This window comes from Lepidochelys kempii, chromosome 1 (assembly GCF_965140265.1).
Source record: "Lepidochelys kempii isolate rLepKem1 chromosome 1, rLepKem1.hap2, whole genome shotgun sequence".
NCBI lineage: Eukaryota > Metazoa > Chordata > Testudines > Cheloniidae > Lepidochelys > Lepidochelys kempii.
Genome location: NC_133256.1, coordinates 38,856,739 through 38,879,601, shown reverse-complemented (window position 1 = coordinate 38,879,601; position 22,863 = coordinate 38,856,739). Strand labels below are relative to the sequence as shown.

At 42.9% G+C, this 22,863-nt stretch overlaps 1 protein-coding gene across 8 annotated transcripts in view; it reads right to left on the bottom strand.

Annotated features, from left to right (window-relative positions):
* ZMYM2 (zinc finger MYM-type containing 2) overlaps window positions 1–22,863 on the bottom strand; it is a 186,893-nt gene that overhangs the window by 45,731 nt on the left and 118,299 nt on the right. For all 8 annotated transcript variants that reach the window (XM_073339551.1, XM_073339493.1, XM_073339533.1 and 5 more), the window contains one exon: window positions 22,242–22,392. In XM_073339551.1, the coding sequence (XP_073195652.1) occupies window positions 22,242–22,392 (151 nt within the window). The remainder of the gene's footprint in view (window positions 1–22,241; window positions 22,393–22,863) is intronic.

Below are 22,863 nucleotides of genomic sequence, written 5' to 3'. Positions count from 1 at the left end.
TAGAAAATCTTGGGAGTTTAAGGACACAGGCAAACAGCAATAAAAAGATTTAGTTTCTATTAGCACATGTAATATGCTGTTGGCATGATTTTTAGAAGTGCTGAGCACAAATAAATCTCACTGAAGTCAATGGAACTGCAGGTGTTCAGCACCTTGGGGAAAAAAATTAAATAATCACGGAATTCTAATACCCAGCAAAATATAAAACAGAGAGCTTGCTTAGGAAACAGTTATGCAATGAAGAATTTAGCATACTGCTTGCAAATAAATTAGACATCATCTTGAAGTGACGCTGTCGCCAAAAATACTATATACAGGGGGTATCACTAAAAGTATTGGAGGTAGTAACTGCCTTCTACGCAGATCCGTTAAAGCTATGTTTGTGTTAAAAGGATTAGAGAGCAGAACCTATAGACGAGATTATGGAAATATGACATGGATAATTTAGAGACAATGTAACAATAATTATAAATACTTGAGTTACTAAATAAACAATTCCTCTTCCTTAAAAATGGGACACGTCACTTTTAAGTAGTTTGGTTTAGAAAATAAACTCTTCAAAAGAAATAAATCCAATGTAATACCCCTGAAGATGTCAGTGTTTATATTCATAATTTACTAATCAACTGTTCGGTCGTGGAAAGCTTCTTACCTGATTATTTCTTTTTTGCTAGCAGTGTCTCCTACAAATCTGACATGTGGGGCTGTTCCCCTCCCGCCTGCAATTCCAGAGGCGGTTCAGCATTGCAGCATAGACTGTGGATCACAACATGCAGCACCTTTATTCTGAAGGAGGCCTCTGACAGAGCACCATGTTGCTGCCCTACAGACTTCCACAACTGAAACAGGTGGTTTTGTATTTTCCACACACACACACAGATTCAGCGATTTCAAATTCTGAAGGGACCATAGTGATCATCTAGTCTGACCTCCTGTATAAACACAGGCCACAGAAATTCCCCAGTTCCTAGAGCAAATCTTTTAGATAAGCATCCAACCTTGATTTTAAAATTGTAAGTGATGAAGAATCAATCCATCATGACCCTTGGCAAACTGTTCCAATGATTAAGCACCCTCACTGTTAAAAATTTACATTTTATTTCCAGCCTGAATTAATCTAGCTTCAGCTTCCAGCAACTGGGTCGTGCTATACCTTTCTCTGCTAGACTGAAGAACCCATTATTAAATATTTGTTTCTTCTGTAGATACTAACAGACTATAATCAAATCAGCCCCTAACCTCCTCTTTGTTAAGATCAATAGATTGAGCCCCTTCAGTCTATCACTGTGAGGCTTTCTAATCCTTTAATCATTCTCATGACTCTTCTCTGAACTCTCTCAATTTATTAGCATCCTTCACAAATTACGAACACAGGAATTGGACACAGTACTCCAGTATCAGTCATACCAGTGACAAATACGGAGGTAAAACAACCTCTCTCCTCCTACGCCCGCAGTTCACGCATCCAAGGATCACACACATTAATTAGCCTTTTTGGCCACAGCATTGCACTGGGAGATCATGTTCAGCTGATTATCCACCCATGTCCCCCAAGTCTTCCAGAGTCACTGCTTCCCAGGATAGAGTCCCCCATTATGCAAGTATGGCCTACATTCTTTATTCCCTATGGAATGTAAGGTTGTTTTGGAGTGTTTTAGAGTATGCGATCAAGTAATTTGCATTAAAAAGGTTAGACTCAAAGGGAAGATCCTAGATGGTATTCTGGACCTCTCAGGGGAATCCCAAAGATTGTGACCATGACATACGCCTCATGACTGTAGCTATAGCAATGGCTCTAGAGGCAATATCAGATGTGTCAACTGCCACTTGAAGTGATGTTCTGGCCACTTGCAGACCTTTTTCAATGAAAGCTTGGAACTTGGCCCAGTCTTCCTGCCCAAGTTCGTTTTTAAACTCCGTAAATTTGGTGTAATTAAAGAAATCATATTTTGCTAACAACGTCTGGTAGTTAGCAACTCTGAATTGGAGACTAGCCAATTAGAATACTTTCCTATCCAAAAGGCTGGGACGTTTAGCAACTTATCAGTTTGTGTAGTCATGGAGTATTGTACCCAGGATCTTTCTGTAGCCACTTGCACCACTAAGGAGTTGGGCGCCAGATGGTTCAATAAGAACTCAGCCCCTTTAGCTAGTATGAAATACCTTATGTCAGCTATTTTTCATGTAGGGACACAAGAGGCATGGGTTGCCACCGATCTGGTAGGTTCCAGGTTGGCTTGACTAACTAGAAAGGCCACCCTCAAAGGACAGAGAGCTGGAGGATGTCCAATAGCCCGTTATGTGTCTTTGACCTCTTTGAGAGGTATGTGCAGCCACCTCTGCAACAACAGGTACACTTTGTGGTCGACGGGTGAACAGGATTATGAAAGAGCAACTGCCTCATCTGGAGAGGACAACAATATGCCAGTCAGAACCGACTCAATCTCTTCCTTCTCTGCAAATTCTGATGGAACTGGCTAGTATTGACTAGGAGAGGAGTATCAATGCGATTCCCTCATGGATCCTAGGCTTCTACTGTATAGATTAGTGATTCTCAATCTATTTACCATTGTGGGCCAAATATGCAGCTCTCTCTGCGTTATGTGGGCTGCAGCCACACAATATATGTACACTACCTGTATGGCCCTGAGGATGTCACATGGGCCACAGCTGTGTAACGACTGGGCCACCAGTTGAGAACCACTAGTATAGATCCTACATACCCCAGTAAAACCAGCAGGGATTGATTGAAAGAGGATGACCTCAGGACATTACCTATAAGCAATTCCCTGCATAACCATATTTGGAAATACCGTCTGCCATTATCTTATCCAGTTTCTCTACAAGTAGGAGAGAGATCCTGTGAACTAGGAAAAGCACAGGACATGTTTACAATGGGGTGTAGCCATATGTGGTGCACTTCGATGTTGAACTAGATGCCATAGCTCTGGCTGAGAATCTCCGTGTGTCCATTAAGGTGTCTATGGTAAAAGTTGTTGCTAAAGTTACTTTTAAGGGTTAACGTGAAGCTAGGATGGTGCCTGTCATTCAGAGCCTTTAGGTCATCCAGTCGGAACACTGTAGCTCTTGCAAAGCATGCAGTGGTCAAGGATGCTCTGACAGTGGCTGAGGAAGCCTCAAAATTGCTCCAAAGAGTGTTGTGCCTTTTGGCAAGAAATCCCTATTTGATCGTATCATCATATCCTTCACTAAGGATGCCACCGAAGAATATGCTGTTGGTATTTTGTGAGGGTATTTTTTTGGTTGTTGCATTTTGTACTTATTTAAATGCTTGTCCACTTAAATGCTTCCTCCCCATCAGAGTATTGCCATTCACATCAAAGAAAGAGTAAAGGGGAATTGCTGTCTCAAACTGGGATTTGGCTAGTGCATATTTGCCTTAAACTGGCAAAGGAATCAATCAGTATCAAAACAAACCATGACTACCTGCTGCATAGGGGCTACTCTGCAAAGCTAAACTGCCTCTATAACGGCAGAAAAGGGAACAGTGCCATGCACCACAGAATTGTGGAAGAAGCTAGGCTACAATGCAAAATGTCCAGAAGCTTAGAGCAACTTAGAAAGGAAAAGAGTTAAGAAAGAATTACAATAGGGTCTTTCATTATATAAACAAGACACAAACATGACATACTGTTTGGCAAACACCATACACACAGGAATGGCCTTTTATCTATAACTACATTTTATATTACATATATAGCTTGTGACATTTAACAAAGGATAAAAGAGCAAAAGAGAATTAAAGTTGCTATAGAAATTAAAATGCTAAACATCTTTATTTGTGTGATTAAAGCGTAACCTTAACATTGCAGGAGCAGTTTTCTGCATATCACCAAGGATTCTGCATGGCATTTATATTCTTTTAAAAAGGTACATTATTGGCATTAAAAACACCGACATAATCCCTTTTAAGGTGGCTATGGGACATACAAACAAGGAAAAATTAACTGAAACAAAAAGCAAAAAAAATTTGATTTGAACTTTTTCTAAAGTCTGACAATAATGAGATCTAGAAGACAAGGCAATAATGTATACAAGCCAGGCAGTTGTCTTCATTCCTATAATTTACAATTTTATAGTCAACGACAAGCAACAGCATGCACTCAAAACAAACAAAAAAAAGACAGCATACGAACTTTTCCTCAGTACAGTTCTCCATCTAGTGGTCAAACAAAAAACAAAACAAGGAAAAAAAATCCACAAGCAGAATCATTTGCTATATCATTTTATTTAAGCTGTGATATTTTTAACAAAGTTAATGACAAAAAATTATTCCAGCGTCAATAAGATAGCAAGCATTTTGTAATGAGACACTGAATTTTCCACAAAGTGTTGACACCCTCTCTTGTGGATAATTAAAATACAGAGATTTAAGGTCTTTCCAATATTTTCATTTTAATTTATATAATCTAAGATTTCTTATATAAAAGACAAAAGACTATACAGTCACAACTCAAAACATTTTTTAATGCATTGTACTAAAACTTCAGGGTCTAGATTATTAGAAAATATAATATCTGAATGATCTTACACTTAAATCTGATTTATGGTTAGAAACAAGTGTTAAAACTGCAGTATGTTACTCAATGAATGTGCAGCCAGTAGGCAATCAGTGTCAAAGCCACTTAGTTTTCTGAGAAAGTTTATATTATTGTTTGCCCTGAAAAACCAACACAATATTGTTACAGTAAACTGGATTCTGTTTGGCTGAAGGCACTTACAGAAACATCACATTAAGTGCCTATTTGCATAATTTTTATAACTTAGTGATTTTGGGGGAAGTAGCGGTGAAGCATTATTTCTTCAGCATTCTGATGCTTAGACCCCTAATATACAGGAATCTTAAAAGCGTGTATCCTCTTCTTCCTTAGCAACTTGAACTCAGGCATATGCTTTGACCCTACAAAGGCCTTAGAAAGAGAGAGGAAACATCCCTTGCTCAGAAACCTTACCCAGAGACAACAGCTACCAAAGCAGTACACACTCTAAACTTAACAGGATTATTAATTTGAAACAGCCTCCAAATTAAACTTCAGAGAATTAAACTATTTTAACCTCATCCAGCTTTTTCCTTTTAGGATGGGTCAGACATGAAGTTGCTTAAAAAGAAAATTCCCAGATAAGAATATAGCTTTCCTTCTTCTAGATGGTTAAGATATGGAACAGTGTGATGTTAATAGCAGTGAGTACCATATCCAAAAGAAAGAAACATTAACTATATACAGATTTTGGGCTTATCTACACAGTTAGTTAGCTTGCAGCAAGCCAGGCCTGCCACACAGTAATTGACTATGTGAATCCCGTTGCCACGCACTACGGAACTTCTGACACACAGCAAAACAGGACTGACGTAGTCAGTTACCCTCTGACAGTCTTGCACGCTGCACATTCACTGCCCAGCTTACTGTGCACTAACTAGCTATTTAGACACGGCCTGTGAGTCCATAAGGAAAGAAGCTACTGAGTCACAGCTTGTAGCAATCTGTTCACGACTGGATGTGTTCATAGAATCCTAGAATATCAGGGTTAGAAGGGACCTCAGGAGGTCATCCAATCCAACCCCCGCTCAAACCAGGACCAATCCCCAACTAAATCATCCCAGCCAGAGCTTTGTCAAGCCTGACCTTAAAAACTTCTAAGGAAGGAGATTCCACCACCTCCCTAGGTAATGTATTCCAGTATTTCACTACCCTCCTAGTGAAAAAGTTTTTCCTAATATCCAACCTAAACCTCCCCCACTGCAACTTGAAACCATTGCTCCTTGTTCTGTCATCTGCTACCACTGAGAACAGTCTAGATCCATCCTCTTTGGAACCCCCTTTCAGGTAGTTGAAAGTAGCTATCAAATCCCCCCTCATTCTTCTCTTCTGCAGACTAAACAATCCCAGTTCGCTCAGCCTCTCCTCATAACTCATGTGTTCCAAGGCCCTAATCATTTTTGTTGCCCTCTGCTAGATGCTTTCCAATTTTTCCACATCCTTCTTGTAGTGTGGGGCCCAAAACTAGACACAGTATTCCAGATGAGGCCTCACCAATGTCGAATAGAGGGGAACGATCTCGTCCCTCGATCTGCTGGCATTGCTCCTACTTATACATCCCAAAATGCCACTGGCCTTCTTGGCAACAACGGCACACTGACTCATATCTAGCTTCTCGTCCACCGTAACCCCTAGGTCCTTTTCTGCAGAACTGCTGCCTAGCCATTCAGTCCCTAGTCTATAGCGGTGCATGGGATTCTTCCGTCCTAAGTGCAGGACTCTACACTTCTTTGTTGAACCTCATCAGATTTCTTTTGGCCCAATCCTCTAATTTGTCTAGGTCCTTCTATATCCTATCTTCCTCTCCTCCCAGTTTAGTGTCATCTGCAAACTTGCTGAGGGTGCAATCCACACCATCCTACAGATCATTTATGAAGATATTGAACAAAACCGGCCTGAGGACTGACCCTTGAGGCACTCCACTTGATACTGGCTCCTAACTAGACATGGAGCCATTGATCTCTACCCATTGAGCCCGACGATCTAGCCAATTTTCTATCCACCTTCTAGTCCATTCATCCAGCTCATACTTCTTTAACTTGCTGGCAAGAATACTGTGGGAGACCGTATCAAAAGCTTTGCTAAAGTCAAAGAACACCACGTCCACTGCTTTCCTCTCATCCACAGAGCCAGTTATCTCGTCATAGAATGCAATTAGGTTAGTCAGGCATGACTTGCCCTTGGTGAATCCATGCTGACTGTTCCTCATCACTTTCCTCTCCCATAAGTGCTTCAGAATTGATTCCTTGAGGACCTGCTCCATGATTTTTCCAGGGACTGAGGTGAGGCTGACTGGCCCATAAGTTCCCAGGATCCTCCTTCTTCCATTTTTTAAAGATGGGCACTACATTAGCCTTTTTCCAGTCGTCCGGGACTTCCCCCAATTGCCATGAGTTTTCAGAGATAATGACCAATGGCTCTGCAATCACATCCGCCAACTCCTTTAGCACTCTCGGATGCAACGCATCCGGGCCCATGGACTTGTGCTCATCCAGCTTTTCTAAATAGTCCCGAACCACTTCTTTCTCCACAGAGGGCTGGTCACCTCCTCTCCATGCTGTGCTGCTCAGTGCAGTAGTCTGGGAGCTAACCTTGTTAATGAAGACAGAGGCAAAAAAAGCATTGAGTACATTAGCTTTTTCCACATCCTCTGTCACTAGGTTGCCTCCCTCATTCAGTAAGGGGCCCACACTTTCCTTGACTTCCTTCTTGTTGCCAACATACCTGAAGAAACCCTTCTTGTTACTCTTAACATCTCTTGCTAGCTGCAACTCCAATTGTGGTTTGGCCTTCCTGATTTCACTCCTGCGTATCCGAGCAATATTTTTATACTCTTCCCTGGTCATTTGTCCAGTCTTCCACTTCTTGTAAGCTTCTTTTTTGTGTTTAAGATCAGCAAGGATTTCACTGTTCAGCCAAGCTGGTCGCCAGCCATATTTACTGTTCTTTCTACACATCGGGATGGTTTGTCCCTGTAACCTCAATAAGGATTCTTTTAAAATACAGCCAGCTCTCCTGGACTCCTTTCCCTGTCATGTTATTCTCCCAGGGGATCCTGCCCATCAGTTCCCTGAGGGAGTCAGAGTCTGCTTTTCTGAAGTCCAGGGTCCGTATTCTGCTGCTCTCCTTTCTTCCCTGTGTCAAGATCCTGAACTCGACCATCTCATGGTCACTGCTTCCCAGGTTCCCATCCACTTTTGCTTCCCCTACTAATTCTTCCCAGTTTGTGAGCAGCAGGTCAAGAAGAGCTCTGCCCCTAGTTGGTTCCTCCACCACTTGCACCAGGAAATTGTCCCCTACATTTTCCAAAAACTTCCTGGATTGTCTGTGCACCGCAGTATTGCTCTCCCAGCAGATATCACGGTGATTGAAGTCTCCCATGAGAACCAGGGTCTGCGATCTAGTAACTTCCGTGAGATGCTGGAAGAAAGCCTCATCCACCTCATCTCCCTGGTCCGGTGGTCTATAGCAGACTCCCACCACGACATCACCCTTGTTGCTCACACTTCTAAACTTAATCCAGAGACTCTCAGGTTTTTCTGCAGTTTCATACTTGAGCTCTGAGCAGTCATACATACAATGCAACTCCCCCACCTTTTCTGCCCTGCCTGTCCTTTCTGAACAGTTTATATCCATCCACGATAGTACTCCATTCATGTAAGTTATCCCACTAAGTCTCTGTTATTCCAGTCACGTCATAATTCCTTGACTGTGCCAGGACTTCCAGTTCTCCCTGCCTGTTTCCCAGGCTTCTTGCCTCTCAGGGCACTTCAAAGAAAACGTACTGATGGCCAAGTTACCGTTCTGCAAATTTCCTCATTCCGTCTTCGATGTTGCCACCTATCTGACTGAGAGCACAGGAATATACATGACTGGGTCTGCTCCTCTTGCTTCAGCCTTTGCAATGCTCACCTTTTCACTGAGGTGTTTAAGCTTTTTTTTTTCCTGGAATGCAAAGTGGCAATGCACTATGAGGTCACTTTAATTTCCACCAGTCATTGGTAGACTGATTTTCATGACTCCTCTACTGGTCAATTCATGCTGTTCAACTTCCCTGGAGTGCTTGGGATTTGGACAGAGGTCTGAGGACGACCTTATCCAGGTAGAAGGTATGGGTATTCTCATTTCATGGATACTGCATATATTTCCAAATCTCTCCTAGTCGAAGAAGATTTGGAAGTAAAAGTACAGAGAGACTTATCCCAGCAGCATGAATGGGTATCTCAGTGCCTTAAAAAAATAACTAAGGCTCCAAAGAATATGAACAACAAAGATGCTGCCCTCAGGAATGTGGTATCATGTCAATAGCTAGCACAGCCAGTCAAGTTTTTTTGTTTGTTTGTTTCGTAGCTGATCAAGTGCATAATAGACAAAGTATGTTTCTTGACAGCACTTGCTTTGAAACCCACAGATTCGCAGCCTTGCAAAAATTCCAACGTGTGTTTAACTTCTGTTGACTTTGCTTAGAAGTCTTTCATAATACCAATATCTGAACTTTGTCCATATTTTCTCTTTCAATGAGTTTAATTTATTTCAGGAAGCTAGGAATGTGTCAATATCTTTGTGACTATCCAAGGGAGCATCAGTTCATCCCTCACAAACTCTCAGTTTATCGTAGCATGTTAGAATTTAGTGGATGATCCACCCACCCACTCCACATGTCAGAAGACTTGTATTGGACCAGATTACTGGAGGATGATGTGCATTGGGATTATGTCCAAGAACCATTGCCTCCACGCCCTTTGGGGCCAATCAGCATCATTACAACTTGTTCCACTGCAATCTTTTTATGGTCATTCCCAGGAAAGACGTACAGCTATACCAAAGGTGATGTTTAGAAGAGAAGAAGATCTACCACTGTCACGGGATCTCTCTGCTTGTTAAGCAAAAAAAATTTGAGTCTGTTTGGAGTCCTGACTTGACCCGTTCACCTGACTTGACCCATTTACCTGTACAACAATGCTGGCTCCCAATCCCGCAATGACATCACCAATGAAGATAGTCCTATCCTTGGTATACAGGACTCAAACTGATTTTATGTGGCCTCTGCCCAGCTCAACAGTTTATTATCCTTATTATGCAGCATGGACAACTTTGATCATACGTACCATCACCTTAGTGTTGTCAACTATGACTAGCGTGTGTGCGCGGTACAGATATATCTATAATTTAAGCACAAATTGGATTGCCCCAAGTTACAACCAGTTAATGTTCCTTTTTTGATTCTTGGTCTGCCTGTGTAATTTGGTAGTTCAGATTATCTCTACGGGGAGGCATGCATCCATTGTTAGCATTGCTCTAATGGTACCACGGATGCGTGCCACCTCAGTAGAAATAATCTGAACTATCAGCAACAGTCTGACACTGACAAGTTAGGCTGATTTAATATTTTTTGGGTGGCTCCTCCTATTTATTGTGGGCCCATTAAGTTGGGGGCCCTCCACTTTGTACTTAAGGCTGGAATATGAGCGGCTCTGCAACTCTACAGCTTTCTCTTAGGGAAGCACACCAAGTGAAGAGATAATAGCATGCCCTGAGCCTGCCTTAGAAATCTTATTTGTACCAGCTGTGCAGCTGACAGTGTGTACGTCTATACTTCACACTCCTTACAGCAGCATGCTGAGTATATATGCTGCATGCCCCCCCTAGCAGGGGCATAGATAATACAAAAGACAGTAAAGCACTGCTTAGGCACATAAAGACGCACATGAATCCTTTGGGTACATACCCTAGATAGCTCTCTACATACCCAAGCAATTCCTCTCCTGTAGGCACTGCTATGTTTAAGAATGTAGTATCCTACTGCCTCCCCACTGCCTGAGTCTTTCGCCACCACAGGGAAAGAAGTTGGGAGTGACTTGGATTAGATTATGGATGCTTGACCTGCAACTCTGAGGGACAACAAATTTGTCTTTTAGTGTCTTATGTTCCACTGAGTGTCCTCCCTCAAAACTCTTGATTACCCATGTGTTTGAGTTAGCCTTTCCTCATGCATGAGCAAATTTCTGACACCACCTTCCGAAGAAATGTATCTGAGTTTTGTTGTTTGGTACAGGAGACTAGTCTGTTCCCCGCTTCCCCTTGTTCCAGCAGCCCCTGCTGGGAACACAGCTGCACCTGTGTACTCTAGATGAGCAATGGTCATAAAAGGACTGCTTCTCTGAAGAAGACTACTTAAATTCCTTCTGTGATGCCTTATGGAAGGCAGGCAACATCTTATACATATCCATCACCTCCATGACAGCTCTGACTTTTACTTCCCCGTGCAGTTTTTTGCTTGCATATTTAGAGGCAGTTTAATTGTTACGTATGTGCATCTACCTTCCAAAATCTAAGCCAACAATGTCTCCTCACCCAATATACTGGACACCACGGACGAGAGCAAGCAGCATGAGCCCCAGAATTCATCCGCTGTAAAGGAGGCATCCAAAGATATGTTTGGAAGAACTGACTTTAATTTCTACCTGTTGGTTGAACAGTCTTCCAGTTCATGAGTCAGGCCAGTATAGCTTGAGAACAGAATGAAGTTGTAGAGGCTTGTAGTAAAGATCCTTTAGAGTCAATCATCTCTCAAGGATGGCCTCCTATCCACAATCATCCTGTCCAGGGACTCCTTGAGTAAGAATTCCCTCTCTAAGGATTCAGTTGTGTCTTGGGGTATGTCTATAATGCACATTAAGCCCGGGCTCTGACTCAGGTTTGAGCCCAAGCCCTGCTTCCATCCACATACAAATCAGTCTGACTCTGTTCCACAAGCACTCAAGACCTGGGTTGCAGGAACCTGTGAGAGGGGTGAGTCAGAGTCCATGTCCCACTAGGACTTGGGTCTAGGCCCTGTCGTTTTGCAACGTGGATGCAGTTCAAGCCGCGGACCCAAGTCAGAAGATCTAAGTAGTGCAGTATTAGCATGGCTGTGAACCTGGGTCCAGCAATTGTATACCTAGGTTTAAAAAGCAGTGTGAGCGCTCAAGTGTGGGCTTGGAAACACTGAGAACCACAAGCCCAGGTCCCACAGAACCACGTTTATAGTGCAGAGTAGACATACCCTCAATTGAACAGCAATAGCTGCGTCTAACTTCACCAAAGGTACATTGACCTTTTTATTCTTTAGGAGCAAACAGGACTTCTGAAGTGATCTGATCGTTCTACTTGGGTATTCACACTGTCTTTATAATATACATGTTGGATGCTGGGATACTGGGACATTATCCAGGTACAATCTGGACTACTGAACAGCTGTGTCCCTTCAATTCTCCAATCTGGGGAACCTTTTACATTGCTTCACTGTGAGAGCAACCACCCCTGGCCTGTTCACACACAGCCTCTAGCATGGAAATTACTCCCAACTACACTGCATGAGTGCTTAGCTAGCCACTCATGAATTACATTGCAGAGTGACAAGCAAATCCCCAGTCCCAGACTTGTCCCCAGAAATGTGTGTCTTGTACTGTCCAGTTCTTTCCTTCTGGACAATACAAGCTCATAGGAAGTCCATATCATTTTCCCAAACACTTCAATCCAAATACACTGGTTTAGACAAAACAAGTTTATTAACTACAGAAAGACAGATTTTAAATGATTACAAGTAATGAGGCATAAAAGGAGAACTGGTTACAAAGAAATAAAAGATAAAATACAAACTAATACCTACTTTAACAAGTTAAGTGAACAAAGCAAAAGGTTCGGTCTCTCTTACCACATGTTCTCTTGTAGTCTTACGGGCTGGATCTTTCATGAATTCCTCCCCAGTCCAATGATGCTTCCTTTGTCTTTCGAGTGTTGTAGGTGCCATGAGTAGAGATGAAAGGAGAGATAATTTGTAGCTTGTGGCGGGTCTGCCATGAGTAATCACAGTTCACTGACTTTTCTGGATGATGTTATGGCGAGTAGGAACGTAACTTTCAGTGAAAGATGGGACACAGAACATCAGGCTAAAGGTTTGAAGGGAGGTCTGGTGAGAGAGCAAAGAACAAAAATGAGGTCCCACTGGGATGAGAGTTTCACCAACAGTGGGAAGGATCGAAAAAGCCCCTTCGAAAATCTAGCTGTTGCAGGATGAGAAAATATAGCGTAGTTGTCAACAGGAGAATGAACTCTGACTGCTACCAAATGAACCCAGAGGGAACCTAAAGAAAGACCAAAAGTTTTAAAGATAAGTAGATATGCCAGAATATAAGGGGTCCCAGCAGATTCTGGAGATACCAGTTATCGGTGACCCCAACAGGAAAAACGTTTCCATTTATCTGAACATCTGCTGGTAGAATCTTTCCTACTTTGATTGAGAATAGACTGCACCACTCTGGAACATGAACACACTACAACCGATGCCCATCCAAGCACCAAGCCCTGAGTTGCAACAGTTCCAGGTTAGGGTGCCTGAAGATGTCTTTGTGTTATGTCAGAAGGTCCAGAAATGTACAGATTCTTATGGGCGGACAAGATGAGAGTTTCGGTATATCCATGAACCAGAACTATTTTGGCAAGTTGGATGCAATAAGGAAGACTCAATCTCTGTCATGACAAATTTTCCATAGAATCTATGGTAGTAATGGGATTGGAGGTAACATCTGAGGTGATCCCTCTATGGTAGCAGAAGGGCAACTCCCTTTGAGCCCTTGCCTAGAGCAACTCTGGAGCAGTACAGAGAGAGCTTCCTAGTCATCTGAGAGGTGAAAAGTTCCCACAATGGCATTCCGCACTGGTGAAGACCTCATCAGGAACCGAATCATGAATCTCCCATTTCTGGTCCACAGAAAAATGGCAAATATGCTTCTGAAAGGATTATTTGATGGCTGGTGGACCAAAGATTAAATGACTCCACACAAGGAGGGAGGGGGATCTCGTTCCCCTCTGATTGTTTGTGTAGAAGACAGTTGTCACATTGTCCAACATTATTTGGATATGCTGGGATCAGATGAATGGGAAAGAAGGAATTGCAGGCCCAACACACAGCTCTCAGTTCTAGTAAATTGACATGCATCTTGGACTACCTAGGGGTATGATCATCTATATGAACTCCCCAACCTGAGAGGGAGGCATCAGTAACAATGGTTGTCTTCGGTGTCCATGTGAGGAAAGGGATCCCCACTCAAACTTTCTTCGACTTTATCCACTGGACAAAAGCGTCTGGAACCTTAAACAGAGTGGTCATTTTGGCATTAACGTTGCCTCGCTATGGTGAGTACACAGACAGAAACCAGGTTTTCAGACAACAAAGATGAAGACTGAAAAATGGTTTCACATGTGTGCATGAGGCCACAAGGCCAAGGAGGGACAGGCATGTTCTGACTTATGTCCAGGGCCTGAAGGTGACCTGGTTTATGAGAGCACCCAGGGAATGGAATCTCTCGATAGAAAGGCTCTTGTTGCCATTTCTATGGATGTTTGCGGTGCTAGTAGGGGTCAACGTGGACTTCTCATAGCTGACACGAACTTCTAGAGAAGGACATAGGTGGAACAGGAATCAGGCTGACAACCAGACTTCCTCATATGATCTGCTCATTAGGAGCCAGTCATACAGGTATGGGAAGATGGTGAACTCATTCCTTCTCATCCAAGCTGCCACCACTGAAAAAAAATTTGTAAAGACTCTGCACGCTGTAGCTAATACAAATGGAAGAACCCAGAATTGGTAATGGTCTTGACCAAAGGGGAACACGAGGAACCTGAGGAACCTTCAGTGGGATGGGCAAATGTCTATGTGAAAGTATGCCAAGATAAGGCGGGTTTTATTGGACTAACTTCTACTGGTGAAAGAGAACAGCCTTCAAGCTGCACAAAGTATGCATCTTTCATGTCAAAAGCCACCAACCGTGTGCCCTCTTCCAGGCAGTGAATTATTGATGCCAATGTGATCATGCAGAATTTTAATTTTTGGATGTATATATTTAGTCAGTGTAGGCTTAAAATAGGCCTGCATCTCCTATTCTTTCCGAGAACTAAGAAGTATGGGGAGTAGAATCCTTCACCCTGGTGTTGAGGTGGAACTTCTTCTTTCTCCACTGGGGAGCCATAGGAGTCCACTTCTTGAAAGAGAATTTCCTCATAAGACTGATTCCTGAAAAGGAACTAGGAAGGGGGTTTGTGGGTAGGAGTTGACAGAAACACAATCAGATAGCCACAATGAATCATTTCCAGTACTCATCTATTGGTTGCTAGGATCCTCCACGTGCAGGCAAATTTGGTAAGGCAGCATCAAAAAACTGAGAGGGGAGGATGATGTGGCATCAATAAAGAGACACGGTCTCAGCAGTCTCGTCAAAATAAATTCTTTGTTTGAGGGTTAGAATGAGGTGCGGCAGTGGATGTCACAGGACTTGTGTGTCTGGGCCTGTGCATGCTCTGTCACTTATGTGGTGAGGGCGCTGAGGGCGCTGGTAGTAAAAAAATTGAAGGGGTTGTCTCACTCTGTATCCTTGCAATGCTGTCTCATAGAGGCAAGGGTATAAATGCCCAGAGAGTGAAAAGTTTTTTCTTGAGTCCTTGAGGGAGTGGAGAGGTTCATCCGTCTTCTCTTGGAACAAATTAACTGCATCTAAAGGCCGATCCTGAATGGTGCTCTGTACCTCCCCTGGGAAATCTGAGGATTGTAACCAGGAAGGTCATAGCCATCCCTCTGACCACAACTTCTGCAGCAGATACTGCAGCTTGGAGGGAAGTCTTGACCACCAAATTTGCCCTCATCAATTAAGGAGTGGAAGTGGGCTCTAACTTCCTAAAGCAGCTTGTCTTTAAAATCTAAAAACTTCACATAATTGTTAAAAATCATATTTAGCTAGATGAGCCTTGAAATTCAAAATCCTGAACTGGAGAGAGATGGAGGAAGAGATCTTTCTTCCCAGGAGATTCAGCCATTTGGCACCCTTTTTTGAGGGAACCATTTTTGGGCGTTGCAGCCTGGATCTCTCAGTGGCTGCTTGTACCACCAAGGAGTTAGACAGTGGGTACAAGAACAGAAACTCTCTCCCCTTGGATGGAACAAAATAGTGCTTCTCGGCCCTCTTTAGGGTGGGAGCACAAGAAGCAGGAGCGTGCCACATCATTTTTGCTGGATCCACGATGACCTCATTGATCAGGCAGGCACTCGATTGGGGCCTAAGTACTGTAAAATGCCTCACAATCTATTCTGGAGCTCCTGAACTTCAAGTTGTATCTGCAGCTTGGACACCACCCTGTGCAGGAGGAGTTCCTGATATTGCCTGAATTCATCAGCCAGAGACCATGAAGATGGGGTAACTGCCTCATCAGGGGAGGATGATGAAATTGCTCCCAGAACCACTAGGTCCGGATCACCTTTGTCCTCCGAATACTCCAACTGGACTGCTTAGGGTTGGCCAGTAGATTGTAATTAAAGTTCATGTACCAATCCGGGATGCCCCACTAGTACCAGTATGAGGGATTAAATGGCACAAGAAACAGGAGGACGAAACAGCAAGATTTTTTTGGTTTGGTTTAAAGATTTTAGATTAAACGGGTTCTACTACAAAATGAAATCTGAATCCTACTGTTTGCTCTACTTGGAGGAAGAGAATTCTAGGCAGGGTTTGCAAGATTAGGGTTAAATCTGATCACTGGATCAAAGGACCAATATGCCTCTAAATCCCAATGATCTAGTCTATGTCTCACAACCATATAGAAGCGCTGTAGCATGACTCCTGACAGACATTTAGTTTAGTAAAAAGAAAAGGAGTACTTGTGGCACCTTAGAGACTAACCAATTTATTTGAGCATAAGCTTTCGTGAGTTACAACTCACTTCATCGGATGCATACTGTGGAAAGTGTAGAAGATCTTTTTATATACACACAAAGCATAAAAAGATCTTCTACACTTTCCACAGTATGCATCCGATGAAGTGAGCTGTAGCTCACGAAAGCTTATGCTCAAATAAATTGGTTAGTCTCTAAGGTGCCACAAGTACTCCTTTTCTTTTTGCGAATACAGACTAACACGGCTGTTACTCTAAAACCTGTCATTTAGTTTATGGTGTTTATTTTGATACCCTATTGTTCCATAGGTGGTGTGACATCATTCCAAATGCAGAGCTGCCCTTGGCTATCCAATGGGTAATCTCATCAATTTTGGCATTCTGTGACTCCCTAGGTAGCAAAACTTCTTCATAGACTTGAGAGGAGCACTGCAGATTTTAATTGGGTAGACATGTCCATTCCCCAGCATAGGCTGGTGCTATACTTCAGTTTTCTTTAGGCTGATTGTGAAACTAAAATGATTGATTGCACAAGTGAAGTGATCAGTTATAAACTGAACATCCTCAAGCAAGCAACCAGTGGACAGATTCTGGGTCGCCTCCCCGGGGCAATGCCATCCACCACTGAATGATAATGAATACCTATCAAGACAGCAAACTATAGCTTGAAAGGGACTTTCATAATCTATTTATGTGTAAAAATGATTTCCTGGTGACTTCTTTTTTCTTTGCAGGGCTGTTGTAACCCAGGTTGGTCCCAGGAGATGAGAGAGATAAGGTAGGTGAGTAATACCTTTTACTGGATTAACTTCTGTTCATGGAAGAGGTACGAGCTTTCGAGCTTCATAGGGAAGAAAAGGAAGAACACTCTGAAGTTCAATGGCTTATACCTTCTGCCAATAGAAGTTGGTCCAGTCAAAGATATTACTTCACCTACCTTCTTTCAGAAGGCTGAACAACAGAGTGGATTGCTTCTTTTTGCTAACCAGAAGGATACACTATATTCTATATACATTTAAACAATTATGCATCTTAACTTACATTTATTCAGTTCTTAATTTTTATATATTTCTTATGTTAGATAATGGTGAATTATGCATTTAGCATTCACTAACTGATTATTAATTTTTTACTTATGATTTGTGTCAAGCTTTATTTGGACGGAAATTCAAATTCAACTAAAAATGCACAAAAACAGCATTTAAATTTTTTTAAATGATTATTAAATAAAACTACAATACCTTAAATGTGTGAGATACATAAGAAAAAAAAGTTTATCAAAACACGTTTTGCAAAACAGGCTGCACTGCGGGGACAGGACGACAGTGAAGAAATTTGGCAGCATGTGACCTCCAGAAGAAGAAAGGGGAGCGTCCATGTACCAGCAACGCAGATACGGGTAAGTAACCATTTTCATGTTCTCTCCACAGGTACCAATGCGAAGAGTGGACTAGATGATACATTGAGGGAAGGGAACAAAAGGAGACTCCGCCGATTGGAAGGCATGAGATGCACTGTCCTAGGGTTGGTGGTTCCATGACAACCGCTCCCAAGAGAACGAAGTGGGTGGTGGTGGTCGGGGACTCTCTCCTCAGGGGGACTGGGTCACGTATCTGCCGCCCCGACCGGGAAAACCGAGAAGTCTGCTGCTTGCCAGGAGCAAGGATTCACGATGTGACGGAGAGACTGCCGAGACTCATCAAGCCCTCAGATCGCTACCCCTTCCTGCTTCTCCACGTGGGCACCAATGATACTGTCAAGAATGACCTTGAGCAGATCATTGCAGACTACGTGGCTCTGGGAAGAAGGATAAAGGAGTTTGACGTGCAAGTGGTGTTCTCGTCCATCCTCCCCGTGGAAGGAAAAGGCCTGGGATGAGACCGTTGAACCGTGGAAGTCAATGAATGGCTACTCAGGTTTGGGCTTTGATCATGGGATGGTGTTCCAAGAAGGAGGAGTGCTAGGCAGAGACAGGCTCCACCTAATGAAGAGAGGGAAGAGCATCTTCGCAAGCAGGCTGGCTAACCTAGTGAGGAGGGATTTAAACTTAAGTTCAACGGGGGAAGGAGACCAAAGCCCTGAGGTAAGTGGGGAAGTGGGATACTGGGAGGAAGCACGAGCAGGAGCATATGAGGGGGAGGGCGCCTGCCTTAAACTGAGAAAGAGGGACGATCAGCGAGTTATCTCAAGTGCCTATACACAAATGCAAGAAGCCTGGGAAACAAGCAGGGAGAACTGGAAGTCCTGGCACAGTCAAGGAATTATGACGTGACTGGAATAACAGAGACTTAGTGGGATAACTTACATGAATGGAGTACTATCGTGGATGGATATAAACTGTTCAGAAAGGACAGGCAGGGCAGAAAAGGTGGGGGAGTTGCATTGTATGTATGACTGCTCAGAGCTCAAGTATGAAACTGCAGAAAAACCTGAGAGTCTCTGGATTAAGTTTAGAAGTGTGAGCAACAAGGGTGATGTCGTGGTGGGAGTCTGCTATAGACCACCGGACCAGGGAGAGGAGGTGGACGAGGCTTTCTTCCGGCATCTCACGGAAGTTACTAGATCGCAGGCCCTGGTTCTCATGGGAGACTTCAATCACCGTGATATCTGCTGGGAGAGCAATACTGCGGTGCACAGACAATCCAGGAAGTTTTTGGAAAATGTAGGGGACAATTTCCTGGTGCAAGTGGTGGAGGAACCAACTAGGGGCAGAGCTCTTCTTGACCTGCTGCTCACAAACTGGGAAGAATTAGTAGGGGAAGCAAAAGTGGATGGGAACCTGGGAAGCAGTGACCATGAGATGGTCGAGTTCAGGATCTTGACACAGGGAAGAAAGGAGAGCAGCAGAATACGGACCCTGGACTTCAGAAAAGCAGACTGTGACTCCCTCAGGGAGCTGATGGGCAGGATCCCCTGGGAGAATAACATGACAGGGAAAGGAGTCCAGGAGAGCTGGCTGTATTTTAAAAGAATCCTTATTGAGGTTACAGGGACAAACCATCCCGATGTGTAGAATCAACAGTAAATATGGCTGGCGACCAGCTTGACTGAACAGTGAAATCCTTGCTGATCTTAAACACAAAAAAGAAGCTTACAAGAAGTGGAAGATTGGACAAATGACCAGGGAAGAGTATAAAAATATTGCTCGGATACGCAGGAGTGAAATCAGGAAGGCCAAACCACAATTGGAGTTGCAGCTAGCAAGAGATGTTAAGAGTAACAAGAAGGGTTTCTTCAGGTATGTTGGCAACAAGAAGGAAGTCAAGGAAAGTGTGGGCCCCTTACTGAATGAGGGAGGCAACCTAGTGACAGAGGATGTGGAAAAAGCTAATATACTCAATGCTTTTTTTGCCTCTGTCTTCACGAACAAGGTCAGCTCCCAGACTACTGCACTGAGCAGCACAGCATGGAGAGGAGGTGACCAGCCCTCTGTGGAGAAAGAAGTGGTTCGGGACTATTTAGAAAAGCTGGATGAGCACAAGTCCATGGGCCCGGATGCGTTGCATCCGAGAGTGCTAAAGGAGTTGGCGGATGTGATTGCAGAGCCATTGGTCATTATCTCTGAAAACTCATGGCAATCGGGGGAAGTCCCGGACGACTGGAAAAAGGCTAATGTAGTGCCCATCTTTAAAAAATGGAAGGAGGAGGATCCTGGGAACTATGGGCCAGTCAGCCTCACCTCACTCCCTGGAAAAATCATGGAGCAGGTCCTCAAGGAATCAATTCTGAAGCACTTATGGGAGAGGAAAGTGATGAGGAACAGTCAGCATGGATTCACCAAGGGCAAGTCATGCCTGACTAACCTAATTGCATTCTATGACGAGATAACTGGCTCTGTGGGTGAGAGGAAAGCAGTGGACGTGTTGTTCCTTGACTTTAGCAAAACTTTTGATACGGTCTCCCACAGTATTCTTGCCAGCAAGTTAAAGAAGTATGAGCTGGATGAATGGACTAGAAGGTGGATAGAAAATTGGCTAGATCGTCGGGCTCAATGGGTAGTGATCAATGGCTCCATGTCTAGTTAGCAGCCAGTATCAAGTGGAGTGCCCCAAGGGTCAGTCCTCGGGCCGGTTTTGTTCAATATCTTCATAAATGATCTGTAGGATAGTGTGGATTGCACCCTCAGCAAGTTTGCAGATGACACTAAACTGGGAGGAGAGGAAGATACGTTGGAGGGTAGGGATAAGATACAGAAGGACCTAGACAAATTAGAGGATTGGGCCAAAAGAAATCTGATGAGGTTCAACAAGGACAAGTGCAGAGTCCTGCACTTAGGACGGAAGAATCCCATGCACCGCTACAGACTAGGGACCAAATGGCTAGGCAGCAGTTCTGCAGAAAAGGAACTAGGGGTTACAGTGGACAAGAAGCTAGATATCAGTCAACAGTGTGCCCTTGTTGCCAAGAAAGCCAATGGCATTTTGGGATGTATAAGTACGGGCATTGCCAGCAGATCGAGGGACGAGATCATTCTCCTCTATTCGACATTGGTGAGGCCTCATCTGGAGTACTGTGTCCAGTTTTGGGCCCCACACTACAAGAAGGATGTGGAAAAACTGGAAAGCATCTAGCAGAGGGCAACAAAAATTATTAGGGCCTTGGAACACATGAGTTATGAGGAGAGGCTGAGCGAACTGGGATTGTTTAGTCTGCAGAAGAGAAGAATGAGGGGGGATTTGATAGCTACTTTCAACTACCTGAAAGGGGGTTCCAAAGAGGATGGATCTAGACTGTTCTCAGTGGTAGCTGATGACAGAACAAGGAGCAATGGTTTCAAGTTGCAGTGGGGGAGGTTTAGGTTGGATATTAGGAAAAACTTTTTCACTAGGAGGGTAGTGAAACACTGGAATGCGTTACCTAGGGAGGTGGTAGAATCTCCTTCCTTAGAAGTTTTTAAGGTCAGGCTTCACAAAGCCCTGGCTGGGATGATTTAGTTGGGGATTGGTCCTGCTTTGAGCAGGGGGTTGGACTAGATGATCTCCTGAGGTCCCTTCCAACCCTGATATTCTATGATTCTAAACCAAATGACTTATTAAATAAAGAAAGTATTCTCTATAGTTAGCAAACTGAACTGACTGTTTCTGGCCACCATGTCCATCAAGATTTTATAACGAGTAGATCTCATCCTCTCACAGCTATATTTTTTTCATAGACTGGAAGATGAAAACAAGATTTCCTGCTTTTTCAACACCCAATTGGTTTCTCAACTATGAATAAATGAGTCATCAAATTGAATTAGTTGAATAAACTGAAAGGAAGAAAATAGTCTTTGCATCTGCAAAAGAGAACACTGCTGTCAAAAGCAAGTTCAGCACTTCAACAAATTCTGGTTCCAGATGCATAGCCAGCGACTTCCATCAGTTCAGTGGTTTCACTTTCTTTAAAATTTAACAGCAAACATCTATTGCTTATATTTTTTTTGTACTTAATTAACACAATGTTAATGGATCACAATAATTTTAGGCCTGACATGGATTGTCAATTTCACATTTTGTTTTAAATAAATTTATTTTTTGAAAATAAACTTGTATTTAATTTAAATAAAAAAGACCGATTTATTTATTTTTAAATCATCAAATTTTATCCACCCTGCTAAACAGAAAGTTGGTTCAGCCCCTGTGTATGAGTGTAGGCACAGCCACCCAGGTCTCAAAAAGCAACCTTTCTTGATGGAGAAGGGTGCAGAGCACTGAAGGGCTTTTAGAAAAAGTGTCTTGGCCCAGTTTTCTTCAACCTGAAATGAGTATTGCAGAAACTCAACAGAATGGAATGCATGGGAGTGTCTGAGGGCTTCAAGAGACCCACTCACCAGGAGGGGGGGACGACACCCTGTTCCAGCTCAAATACTACTGAATAAGTTAGTATTTTATACATATTTTAATGTGAAAACTATCATCATCATAAAGCAAAGGTAAACAGACTACAGTAAAAATACAATAAATGAGATCAATACCATAAAAAAGAAAAAAAACATACCTTCACTACAGAATGGTCTTTTGATACCAGAGAAATTCACCATTTCGTGCAGAGTTTTCTCCTCTTGGCAGTATTCACAGTATGTAACTATGCAGTGCAGTTTCTTATAATCATCAGAACAAGTTCTGCTGCAGAACTGGAATACTTTGTTCTAAACACAAAATAAAGTACAAAAAAGTATTAAGATTGGTATAGATCAACTTTTAAACAAGAATCTGCTTTTAATACACAAATGCTTAAAAAATATGGCATGAGCAAAGGTGCAAGTATATACAAGGTAGTGTGACCTCTACCACTAAAGATAACAGCTTTTGATTAAACTGACACTCAATGCTACAGAAGTTATTTGTCATTAAGTATTTCACATGGAGAAAGTGACAACTGAGAAAGAATACACATTGGTGGATCTTAAAAAACAGTGCATTTCCTTTTGCTATTTTCCTCTTTTTCAATTTACAGACAAATTTCAAGATAGTCTAAGATCAGCTATAATCTCTAAAGCAGAGTAGTTGAATAGGAGATGAAGAGAACTGTGACCTACCTGTACTATAATTATTGTTCTTTGAGATGTGGATACAGACGTGAGGTCCACTCATATGTCTGCAGCCAGTGCGCCGAAGCA